This window comes from Pipistrellus hanaki, assembly GCF_964339955.1.
Source record: "Pipistrellus hanaki genome assembly, chromosome: 13".
Lineage (NCBI taxonomy): Eukaryota > Metazoa > Chordata > Mammalia > Chiroptera > Vespertilionidae > Pipistrellus > Pipistrellus hanaki.
This window is the reverse complement of record NC_140515.1, coordinates 38248072-38260450: the sequence shown is the minus strand read 5'-3', so window position 1 is coordinate 38260450 and position 12379 is coordinate 38248072. Positions and strand designations below refer to the sequence as shown.

General features: G+C 47.0%; 1 protein-coding gene across 3 annotated transcripts in view; it reads left to right on the top strand.

Annotated features, from left to right (window-relative positions):
- Window positions 1–12379, top strand: part of LOC311632158 (acetylcholinesterase collagenic tail peptide) — a 109727-nt gene that overhangs the window by 79345 nt on the left and 18003 nt on the right. For all 3 annotated transcript variants that reach the window (XM_084903285.1, XM_084903288.1, XM_084903287.1), the window contains 8 exons: window positions 4047–4159; window positions 5237–5338; window positions 6347–6391; window positions 6724–6750; window positions 8765–8836; window positions 11130–11192; window positions 11680–11706; window positions 12333–12377. In XM_084903285.1, coding sequence (XP_084759411.1) covers window positions 4047–4159; window positions 5237–5338; window positions 6347–6391; window positions 6724–6750; window positions 8765–8836; window positions 11130–11192; window positions 11680–11706; window positions 12333–12377 — 494 coding nt within the window. The remainder of the gene's footprint in view (window positions 1–4046; window positions 4160–5236; window positions 5339–6346; window positions 6392–6723; window positions 6751–8764; window positions 8837–11129; window positions 11193–11679; window positions 11707–12332; window positions 12378–12379) is intronic.

Sequence of the window (12379 nt, the reverse complement as noted above, 5' to 3'; positions counted from 1 at the left end):
AATAAGAACTTGATTGTAGCTGAGTCATCTCATTCAGGGTCCAAATACTTAGTGATGCTGCACTCATCACCTTTCCTCTCCTCTTCACGGGCTCCTCAAAAAGGCAGGGGAAGCCGGGACCGGTTTGGCTCAGTGGATAGAGTGTCGGCCTGCGGACTGAAAGGTCCTGGGTTTGATTCCGGTTGAGGGCATGTACCTTGGTTGCTGGCACATCCCCAGTAGGGGGTGTGCAAGAGGCAGCTAATCGATGATTCTCTCTCATCGATGTTTCTAACTCTCTATCCCTCTCTCTTCCTCTCTGTGAAAAATCAATAAAATATATATTTAAAAAAAAAAAGGCAGGGGAAGGCCCAAAAGCTGGAGGAGGAGGGGAAAAAGGAGGAAGAGAAGGAGGAGAAGGAGGAGGAGGAGGAGGAGGAGGAGGAGGAGGAGGAGGAGGAGGAGGAGGAGGAGGAGGGTGAAGGTGAATGGTTCACCAACTGCACAAACAGTTGCAGAATAGTTAGCATCTGGCTGCATTTGTCATTTTCCCAACCTTCAAAGACAGAATGTTTATGTCATTTTTCTCCTTTGGTGGCTTCTAATGACACTTCTTGATTTGAGGGAGTGCTTTTCAATATACAAAGGAGCAGAAACAGAAAGGGCTGTTTGTAGTACCCTAGGCATGGGCTGGACTTGTGAGTGGGAGATCCAGATGGACACGGTGTTGATCCTGGTGTCAGGTGCATAAAAAGGACTTGGAAGATGGTTTGGGTCAAGCTTCTTGTGGTCCAGGTGGGGAAACCGAATCTCAGATGAAAAAGGGAGCTGTGCCATGTCACAGGGTCACTTGCATCCGGACTCACACTCTTTGATCCAAGTCCCTGTCTTTCCAAGAGTAAGTTGGAGTGAGTCACTTTCCAAGGATGTGCCCAGAGTCAAGAGGGTATTGAGTCCAAAGGGTAAAGCCAGCATCAACCACAGCAAAACAACCTCAATCATTTGTCCAAACCCCACACTGGACTCGGCATATTTCTGCCTGTGATTTGGCACTGCCGTGGCCACGCACAACATGACTTTGGTGCCTTTGAGACAGGGCAGGTGGTCCTAAAATTCGGTCATTGTGGGCATTTCCAAGGCAGCTGGCAGGGGCTGAGCCACATGGTGCAGACGGGTTTCTGCTCCCCATGCACATGCACTCAGGGTTTTTCCATCGTAGCAGAGCCGGCTGGAGCTTTTCCAGCCTGGACCCTGAGTTCAGACACGATTCGGACTATGTGGAGGCAGCATAGTCCGGAGAGAGATCCACAGGCCACTCAGATGACACCAAAATAGACATGTGAAGTCCCGGCTTAGTTGTCTGGGAAGAGGCGGGGGGGGGGGGGTGGAGAGAGAGGGGGGTAGGGGCAAGCTGTTCCCAAACACGTCCACCTGATGGAAATATTCTGAGTTGGAATGAGCTGTAAATAAACTAGACTGTGCTAAAAACAAACATCTCCAGGAAATTTGGGGGAGGGGGCAGAAATAGATGGTCTTCACCTGCTGAAATGAAATAGGTCAGGGGGGGGAACGGATAGGGGGGTGGGGTGAACCATGCAGATGCCTCTGCAGGAAAAGCAACCCATAATTTATGTTCACTGAAGAGTTCTCCGGCTTCCAGGAAGAAATGAGAGGTGATTGCTGTAAGCAATGCAGGGTCTTGCATCAGTGGAAGGTCACACAGGGAGACATTGCCGGCCATGTATGATCTGCAGAAATAAATGGTCAGGAGTACATGTGAGCCACGGGAACCTGCCAGCTCCCCAGGTGGTTGCTGCTGGGAGGAGCTTTGCGCATCCTTAGCCCTTAGCTTTCTGCTGAGGCCAAGGGGAGGCAGAGGAGGCACTGCAGCTGGGGGACCCTGAGAGGGTTCTTGCATGCTGGTGGGTGTCAACCACCCTCCTGCACACACCCGAGACAGAGTGGATAAAAGGGAAGCTGCCCACTCCTGGCTTTAGGGAAGAAAATATTATAAAGAGTAATACCGTTGGCATTAATGTCAAGTTTTATAATAACATCGCTGTATGAGTTTACCACTGAGAAAAAGAAAAGCAGCCCAGGACAGCTGGAGCAGGCCTGCTACTCAGAGCCAGGCCACGCACTCTCCTGTTGAACGTAAACGATCTCACAGAACATCAGACAAGGTCACTCTGCACCTGTAACAGATCAAGAAAATAAGACCACTCGGTCCCCATGTCAGACACAGACAAAATAAGACTATCAACCAGCCACAAAATGACCCACTGTCCCTCTATGCTTGCTAATGTGAGTGACTACTGCTGCCTGGCCAGTCTCGGCATCAGTCTCCCTCCCTTCTCTTCCTCTAGCTAAGAATTAAGATAGTCATAGACATGACCTGTTACCAGAATGCTCCCCCATTCCCCCTGGAGGGTGTGCCCCCTCTTTGCAGTGAGTCAGTAGAGACAGCTGTGTTCAGCTACAGGTGTGTTCCTGGTGGTCTTTTGGATGAAGGGCACTGGTAATGCCAATCTCAGGTAGTTGCTATTCTTCTTAGCTCCTTTGCTATTCTTCTTAACTCCTAATCTTTATTTCCACACACATTGGAGACATAGTGTAGAAAGCTAGGGGAAGGATTCCGGAACCAGACTGATGGGTTCCAATCTGGCTCTGTCGCTTCCTAGTTGTCAGACCTTGGGCAATTACTTCACCTCTTTACCTCATTTAAGTGATCTGTAAAATGGGGGTGATGAGATGGTGATGATAATAATAATAGTACTTAACTCTGAGGGTTGCATGAGGATCAGGAAATTGTATATGTGTGAAGCATTTAAATGGTGCCTGGCATGTCATAAATGGTTTTTTAAAAAATCTGTTAATCAAACATTTGAGGAATATCTAGGGTATGCTAGATACTGTTCTAGACCATGAGGATGAAAATGGCTTCTATCCTCTGGGAAAGCACAGGTTAGTCAGAGAGATACAAGGAAACAGATTCACCCATGGATAAAGGTTAAGATAGGAGTGAACCCAAAGAAAAGCATAGCAGGACCCCTCAGCCTTAGCCTGGGAAGTCAAGGAAAGCTTCCTGGTGGAGGCAGCTCCTGACAATTGTTGATGTGCAGTAAGTCTCCAGGATGTGAGAGGAGAAGGTGGGATATGAGCAGAAGGGTCTTGGCAGCTGCTCAAGCTTCACAAGCTTTACCATCAGGTCAGGGGCACAATTTAGGCATCTTTCTGCCCTCCCCCTCCCAAGGGCTAACCCAGTGTCTGGCAAATCATGTGCTCAAATTAACAAATGTTTAACACAAAATTTAGCAGATTTCCCTACAAACTAGTGCTTCTTCAAACTTTTCCATCTCATACTCTGACCACTGTTACCCCGGGTCCCCTGCAACATCAAAAACACCCTTGATTGTTCCCCCTCTTTCACTCCTACACCAGCCCTGGTTTTCTTCCCCTCAGTAATGTGGACATCAAGGGATTCCATGTGACAATGAAGCTCTGAGGGTCCAGGGCCCTCTCTTCTCTTTTCTTTGCACCCATGTATTGAGACATTTAACTGTAACTCTCTAGTGAGCATGGGTGACACAGAATGTGTGGGTAGAGTCTGGAGTCAAATATGTGTTTTAAACCATGGCTCCTGGTCTTCTGTAATCAATGCTACCTCCAGCCCTGGCTGCCTCCCTCTCTGAAAGCTTTCTCCCAAACACAATATCAAAGTCATTCACAATGACTTCCTTCTCCCCAACTACTGGGGGCACATATGAGTCTGTTTAACTTTGAATTCCTTGCCCCATCTACAAAGTGTCAAGTCACTTCCTGAAGAAGGAGAAATGGACCTTATAATAGTCAGTGTCTATGCCGTTTGCTTATCTTACACATGTCATCTCTTGAAGGCCAAGGGAGGCCTATGTCCAATAGCAAACAGGAGGTGTGCTCATATCTAACAGGTTGGGCATCAGATTGGGAGGTCTGGGGCGGCAGTGTGGGTCTCCTTGGGCACGACAGGCATGACAGGGGCCCTAGCCCTGGCCCCATGCTAATGAGCAGCAGTTTTCTCTAAACAGCCCTTCCTGGCCTGGATCAGAAGAAGCGTGGCAGCCACAAAACATGCTGCCTGCTGACACCTCCTCCACCCCCCCTGTTCCCACCACCTTTCTTCAGAGAAGGCCGAAGTCCGGTGAGTACCTTAGGACATGTGTGGGAACAGAAACGAGGCTCCTCAGTGCCCATCATCTCACCCCACTTCCTCCAGAATCTTCTCTCATGCAGCAGGTTGAGCTGGGAAGGGATATTTTCCAGCTTCTGGTGATGTCCATTCTCCCTCTGTCTTCACTGAGTTATGGAGAGGATTCTTTCTCAGCAGGGAACTGAATTTGGCCAAGTGTCCCCTCCCTCTCATTGAAAACAATGAGGTGAATGGATGACTTTCTAGGTTCCCGTCAGCTGCTCAGATATGAAATTCCCCTGATATTGGTCTTCCCACCCAAGTATCTATGGAATTCCCTTCCATGGCCTGTCTCAGACATAGACTGTTTCTGTGAGGTGACGCGGGAGATGGCCCTCCTGTAGCCAAACTGAGGTGTGAGAGGGAATAGAACTTTAAAAGAGCAGAAAAGGTGAAAGAAAAAGCAGGATGTGGGGAGCTGACCTAGAAGACAACAGGCGGGGACTTAGGGTCTCAGATATTTCCAGAAGCTCTTTGACTTGTACTGTCCAATACTGCCACTAGCCGTATGGCTATTGAGTTAAGCTGTGCATATAAAATGCACACAGAATTGTGAGACTTCATATGAAAAGAAGACTGTAAAATATCTCATTAGTAATTTTTAAATATTGCATATGTGTTATAATGCTATTTGGGGTGGACTGGGTTAAATAAAATATATTAAAATTAATTTCACTTGTTTCCTTTACTTTTTTTAATGTGGCTACCAAAAAAAAGTTAAAACTGTAGATGTGGTTTGCATTGGTAGCTCACATTTTATTTCCTTTGGACAGTGCTGTCCCAGACATTGGATAGAGCCCCCCGAAATGAGCCTCCTAACTCCACCATTGTAGCTCTGTAATCCATTCAAGCCAGGTGTGTCTCAAGAGCAGATGAGAGAACAGACACTGGTGGCCAGGAAGGTCATCTTAGGATACCCATTGGGGTGTAAGAGAAGTGCCAGTCTACGAAGCGGGTCTGTGTCAAGGGTGGTGACCCTTCTCTATCCCCCAAGCCTGACCTATAACCCCATATTGCTTTGCATTGAAGCTTCTCTCCCCAGACATGAAGAATCTCATCCTGGAACTGAAGACCACACAGTCCCCGTGTGTCCAGGGATCGCTCGGCTCCCCTGGGCCTCCTGGTCCCCAGGTAGGCGCATTCCATCAGACCTTTTCTCCTCTCCAGCTGTCTTCTGTTTAGAGAATTGAAGCCTTGTAGAGATTCCCATTTTTAATGTGATATGGGGGCTGTTTTTCCTTCTCTGGCTCACCTCCAGTTCCAGAGCCACATGAATAGAATACTGGTTCTTTAGGTGAATTCTGGCCTCTCAGTTTTGGTTTTCTCTTTCATGCAATGAGGATAATAATTGTCCCTGCAGTACTGGATTTAGGGTGGGGATAAAGTAGTAACCTTGGGGGGGTGGTTGATGGATTTCCTCTCTGCTGCATGGAGGAATTTGGAAACAGTGAACCAGCTGATCCTTCCATGAATGCATGAGCAGAAAGCAACTGTATTCTGCCGTAGGTGTGCCAAGCCTTAGTGCAATGGTGCTAGAGTCCCTGAGCTGGAGTCAACCCCATGGCTGGGCAACTGAACAAAAATGCATTTACTTGCCCACATTCTTAATGTCTTTTGCTGCACCTGATACCCATAGATCCACCATGGGAATCTCTAAATCTCTGCTTGTGTGAAAAGTGTTAACTTTACTCTTGTCAGCACCCAGGGAAGCTTGGTAAAAGCAATGAAATGATAGGAGAGGAGTGAAGCCTCTTGTTTTCAGCAAACAGCATTTCTTCAAATATCTTCAGTTGCTCTTGCCAAGCACTCTGGATATTCCAGGCAACCCAAAAATTCCAGGGAGAAAATTAAACTCACACAGAGTAGACATGAGCATTGCAGCCTTTGAACCATTGAAAACACAATTCAGAGAAACTAGAAGAGGGGAATCACAGAGGAGGAGACTGGGCTGGCATGCATGAGAGGGTCTTTCATGGGGTTTCTGGAGCCCCAATTCTGCATAGAGAGTGAGGCTGCTGTCGAAGTGTTCCAAGGGGATTCCCTCGGTCCAGCCTCCCTCACCTCTGTCCTTGGTAATCCCAGCCTGTTTTATTGTATTCTTGGTCTGATGTATACTTTCTTTGTTTCTTGGCTGTGTAGGGTCCACCGGGGCATCCAGGCAAGACAGGACCAAAGGGAGAAAAGGTATGAGCCACTACTCTCTTCCACCCACCTCTCATTGGTAATTCCAGCTTGTTTCCTGGGGATGCCACTGAACATTTCCTGGCTGAGATCTCAAGGCATGTGCTAATTCTGCCTTAGTGCAGGAGGATGGGCTCCATGAGGACGGGCTGCTGCTGCAGGTGTGGGATCCCGCCAGTGTATTTTGGCTTGGCCCACTGCCATAGCAGGGGTGCTGTGAGTGGCCAAGCCACCAAGCCACATGGGCATGCCCAATCATCAGCCCTACTAAGCCCTCTGCTTCCAGAACTTCTCTTCCAAAGCAGCCTCCAATTACCTGCCTTTTCCACCCACAGGGGGAGCTTGGCCGACCAGGAAGGAAGGTATGGTCCATGTTGTCAGCGTTACATGGCAACTGTATTCCGTGTGTGTGTGTATGTGTGTGTATGTATGTGTGTGTGTGTGTGTGTGTGTGTGTGTATATGTGCACTCCTTGGGGTGGGGAACCAGTGGTACACTACTGCGGCCTCCACCCCATTGGACAGTGATGGCACCACCATCCTGATGATGATAACAGCACCTTTGCTGTTTCTGCCTATTCCTTCGCTTGGGAGCTGGAGCCAGCTACCGCCAGGCATTTGGACTTCTTCCAGAGGCTGCCAAGCACAGCCAGATTTCCCACAGCTTCAGAGCATCTCATCCTGCCTTCCATCAGAGAAACCCTCCAAGGCCCCAACCAGTGGCACAAAATGACTCTCACTGTCTATTAGATTAAACCACAATAAAGTGCCAAACAGTCAGAAACAAAAGCTTTTGCTGTAAATAATTTGGAGTTACTTAAGGTCACAGGGACTCTGAATGAACCAAACACATGTTATTAAGACTCTCATTACAGTCAGGAAAAAGAAAACCAACAGCCACTCGCTGTGGTCAATGGATGCTGGTGCTGAAATTGTAGGTCTTGATGATAGAAGTAGGTACAAAACTTTGGCCAAGAATGATGATTCTAAATATAAATTACTATTTTTTGGTTGAATGCTTTATTCAAATAGTTTCACTCAAACAGACCTTTGGGAGATAAATTTACATCCCTTTAGGGCATGGATGACAACTCCAACCAAGGCACAGGGGTTGTCCAAACTGTTGGGCCAGAAAGGAATCTGGAATGGTTTCCATGCTCAGAACTAAGGAAGGCCATGATTCATTAGTGATGTGTGCCATGGATGTGGAAGGCAAGAGTAGAAATTTGTACACATGCAGCACTTCGGGTTTCTTTTTGTTTGTTTATTTCTTTTCATTTATTTCAGAGAGAGAAAGGGAGAGGGATAGAGAGATAGAAACATCAATGATGAGAGAGAATCAATTAGCTGCCTCCTGCATGCCCCTACTGGAGGTGGAGCACAAAATTCAAACATATATCCTGACTAAGAATGGAACTGGAACCTCCTGGTTCATGGGTCGATGCTCAACCATTAAGCCACACCAGCTGGGCCACAGACATTTGTGATCCCTGGTTAAGGGCCCGAGCCTTCCACATCTCTAGCTAGGCACACTAAAATTAGCCAGTGGGTTCAAAGGTCAAGGCTTTTTTTTTTCAGGGCTTACTCTTCCATAGCCTCTGGCTTAGGTTGAGTTCCTTAGAAGCAGTGACAGAGATGGCACATGCCATGTGCAAATGAGTTGGTTATTAAGGGAGCTCTTTCAAGAGGAGTCCGAGGACAGGGGCATCCAGTTGGGGTGGGGAAGAAGTCCAATGTGGGAGTGGTATCAGGTGATGCCCAGCTTCAGCCTGATCCCTGGGAAGCTGTGGAGTAAGAATTGCACCACAGAGTGTCTTGCCTTGAGATAAGGGAGCCAGGCTATTGGCTACAGGGAGGGGACATACATAAATCACTGTATAGATCCAGTTGCCCACAGAAACTTCACAGATGCAGATTGCAGGAATGAGTTGTTACAGCAAGGAAGATAGCCCCTGGGGGATGATCACACTGAGCAGGTGAAAAAGATCCGGAGGGAGAACCAATAGCATTTGCTACTGCTTCCCAAACATAATCTTATGCCCTTTACATCCCACTCTTGTGAGAACCTATTGGAATGCAGGGGACAGTTGGGTGGGTGGAGGTGATAAAGATCGAAAAACCAAGAAGTTTAGAATCCCTTCTCTACCACCTTTTATTTCTTTAGTAGAATAATATCTTGTGTGCTAACACAGTGCCACACTAAGGGTTTTCACTTGTACCTAAGTGACCCAACTTTTTGGCTATAATTTTTGGAGATGAGGGTCCTGAGGCTCTGCTTTAGAGGCCTCATACTACTCCAGGCCCCAGAGACAAATCCTGTTTCCTGGAAGGAGAGAAACAAATCAATTTTCCTGACTTTTGTTCTTTGACTTTAAAGGGTAGACCTGGCCCCCCGGGTGTTCCTGGTATGCCTGGGCCCATCGGCTGGCCTGGACCTGAAGGACCCAGGGTAAGTGTGGTGCAATCTCGGGGCTCATATGGTATCGGAATGTGAGGGAGAAGACGGCGGCTCCCTGGCCCCTGGCACACAGTGAGTGACACTCACGTCCTCAAGAGGGGATGGAAGAAAAGAGCATAAGGACTGTCCATAGGCCCCCAAATATTTCCTCCTTCACTTGGACTGCAAGACCTCATTTTAAAGCTCTGCTCTTGTAGGGGGAGAAATGAGGGCTGCTGACTTCTTTCACAGGGGCCCTGATTCTCCTTTGTCCTGAAGGGTTAGCATGTGATTCTTTGGTTTCCCTGAGATGACCTAAGAGGGGCTTGTATCTGGAAAGCTATTGGCCTGTCATGCTGATCTGGCTGGAGGTGGAGGGTTGAAGGGGCTGGAGTTAGCTGACTGGAACAACTAAAACCCTACATTCAGAGAGGGATCACCAAATGCTGATGAATTCCCTTCCTCAGACAGGCTATGGAAAACTAACATGCCCACTCCCGAGCCTTTGCTTACATTCCACTCACTTTGGTCATAGATCATGGGATGTAGAGGCCATGACTTAGGCAGGTGAATGTCATTATATATTCTGATTGACTTACAGGTAGAATTTATAAGTGGATAGAAAACTGTTCCCAATCCTTGTAAGTGAAGTCCCAAGGATGTGTCTTAAAATCAACTGTATAAAAAGGAGACATGTAGAACTTTAGACAATAAAAAAAAAATCAACTGTATAAAGCTGAGCCATCCAATATGGCAGCATTAGATATATGTGGCTATTGAGCCCTTGAAATGTGGCTCATGCACTGAGGAACTAACTTTTTTTAAAAACTTTAATTAAGTTTAAATTTTAAAACTTTTGCCTAGCTCAGTTATTTGAAAACATTTAAGTATGTGAAGTATGTGTATCTGCTTCTTCAATTATAAATTTTATGAACTCTGTATAGAGATCATCCATTTTGGATGAAAATTTAGTACCTAATTGAGATGTGGTTTAAATGTACAATGCACAACAGATTTCAAATATTTATCTTGAGAAACAGAATGTAAAATAGCTCATTAATAATTTTTATATTGACTACATGTTGAAATAATAATTAGATTAAATTAATTGCAGTAAATAAAATATATTGTTAAAGTTAATTTTACCTGTTTAGTTATAGTTTTAATGTGACTTGTAAAAAAATTTTAAATGAAATATGTGGCTTACCTTATATTTCTACTGGATAGCACTGGTATAGTTTTTTAGCACAGAGGGTGCTGAAAGTTCCAACTGCAAATGATTCTGAGGGGCAACAGAACTCACCCATGAGTCTTAGCTCCCTGTCTTCATCGTACACACCCAGAGGATGATGTTCACTCTACTTGGTTGCAACACTAGGGTGAGAGTATATGGAGATGTCTGAAAGATCCATCCTATGCAAAGAGCAAAGCAGGTGAAGTTTTTTGGTGCTGACACCTTGTCCTCTGGGGCCCCATGCCCCATGATCTCCCCCTCCCCCACTCTCCTACAGCCTTCTCTAAGAAAAGATCAAGTATTATTCCATTAAAGCATCTTAGTGATAATTTGAATTTAGTTTTAGAGATCTGCTCTGCCTGGGGAATTTCATTTCATATTTCATCTTAAACTAGAGGCCTGGTGCACAAAATTTATGCATGGGGGGTTGGTATCCCTCAGCCCAGCCTGCACCCTCTCCAATCTGGGACACATTGAGGGATGATAGATTGCCCGCTTAGGCCCCATTGGCCCGATTGCCCCTAACTGCCCTTCCCTGCTGTCCTGGTCACCCCCAACTGCCCTCTCCTGCTGGCCTGGCCACCCCCAACTGCCTTCCTCTGCAGGCCTGGTCCCCCACAAATGCCCTCCCCTGCAGGCCTGGTCACCCCCAACTGTCCTCCCTTGCAGGCCTGGCCCCTCACAGCTGCCTTCCCCTGCCAGCCTGGTCGCCTCTAACTGCCCTCCCTTGCAGGCCTGGTACCTCCCAACTGCCCTCCCTTGCTGGCCATCTTGTGCTGGCCATCTTGTGTCCACATGGGAGGCAGCCATCTTTGACCATATGGGGGTGGCCATCTTGTATGTTGGAGTGATGGTCAATTTGCATATTAGGCTTTTATTATATAGGATACCAGAATGAAGTGTGGAGAATTGGGCCCCTGGGAGTAAACAAGGGAGTATTTGGGGTCCTCCGATTCACAAGCTAGCCCCAATGTCCCAGTTCCTTTCTGATCTTGCCCATGACTTCTTAGTTTGGTTTTTCTAGGAAATGTCACTAGAGGTCTTTTTTTTCCCTCCTTTTGATTCCCACAGGGCGAAAAAGGTGATCTGGGTCTGATGGGTTTACCAGGATCAAGAGGACCAATGGGCTCCAAGGTCAGTGTGCTGGTCCAGATGGATGTTCTCAGATCTTCTCACTAAGGCTCTGGAGCAGCTGTTATCTATAAAGATGGGAACTGGGTGTGGTTGCCATCCTGGGCAAGGTGCTGTCACAGATGTTAGACCAATGCCAGTGTGCTTGTCTTTACCAGCCTTTGGGGGACACTAGGGCTGGGATGCAGGGGCATAAGGATGCCATTTCTGCTGTTCTCCTGGGCAGCAAGGGTCAAGCCTCAGGACAACAAAACAGATGGAAATCTTTGTTCAGGCTTTAGGGGTGGTGATAAGAAAATCAGCATTCTTTTTAGACCTGATGTAAACACAATCCCAAGGGACTTCTTGGTATTGAATGCTGCAGCCCCCACTAAAACTTGCAGTGCAATGAAGCACCTCTCACCACCACATTCAGGGATTCTGTCGACTCTCACACCAAACCCAACAAGGATGATTGTAAATATATCTTCTGCTTTTTTTTTTTTTTTAGGGCTACCCCGGATCCAGAGGGGAAAAGGTTAGTGTTTCTCTCTCCCAGCTTTCCAGAGCCTGGTTTGGGCTAGTGGCTCCGGGACCAGTGAGGATGGGCCCAGGCCTCTCTTCAGTCAGTGACCTCAGTGACCTTGCCTCAATATTCCTCATCTTTCATCAGTGGGCTGAGAGAAGTGAGGGGCCCCCGAGGCAGGGCAGGCAGCTTAGGGAGGAGCTCCCAGTGAAAGCCGAGGCCTTCATTTGGAGCAGATGAGCAGTGAAGCTGTACCAGATGGAGAATGAATGCAGCTTGCAGATGGCAGATGTGTGTCTGTAGACCAAGCTATCACCACACAACCTTCTTATCTGTCAAAAACAAAAATCAGAAAACCCAGCCAGAACCTGGGGACAGATTTCCTATGGAAAAGGAGAGGTTCTGAGACCCAGAATCTTCTGTGCCTTGTCCTTTATTAATGCAGGAGGTATTTGTGGTCCAAATAGAAGGTAAATCACAAAGCATTTCTTCCCTGGGAAGGTCATGTAATCTCTGAGCTTGTTTCTTTGCCTGTGAAATGAGGGTATTGGCATAGGATAGGGAGTTATTAGTTTAAAATGCTCCAATTTTTCTCCCATGGCATTACTCATGTATTCTCTCCTGTGGTTTTCTCTTAGGGATCCAGAGGTGAAAGGGGTGACTTGGGTCCCAAAGGAGAAAAGGT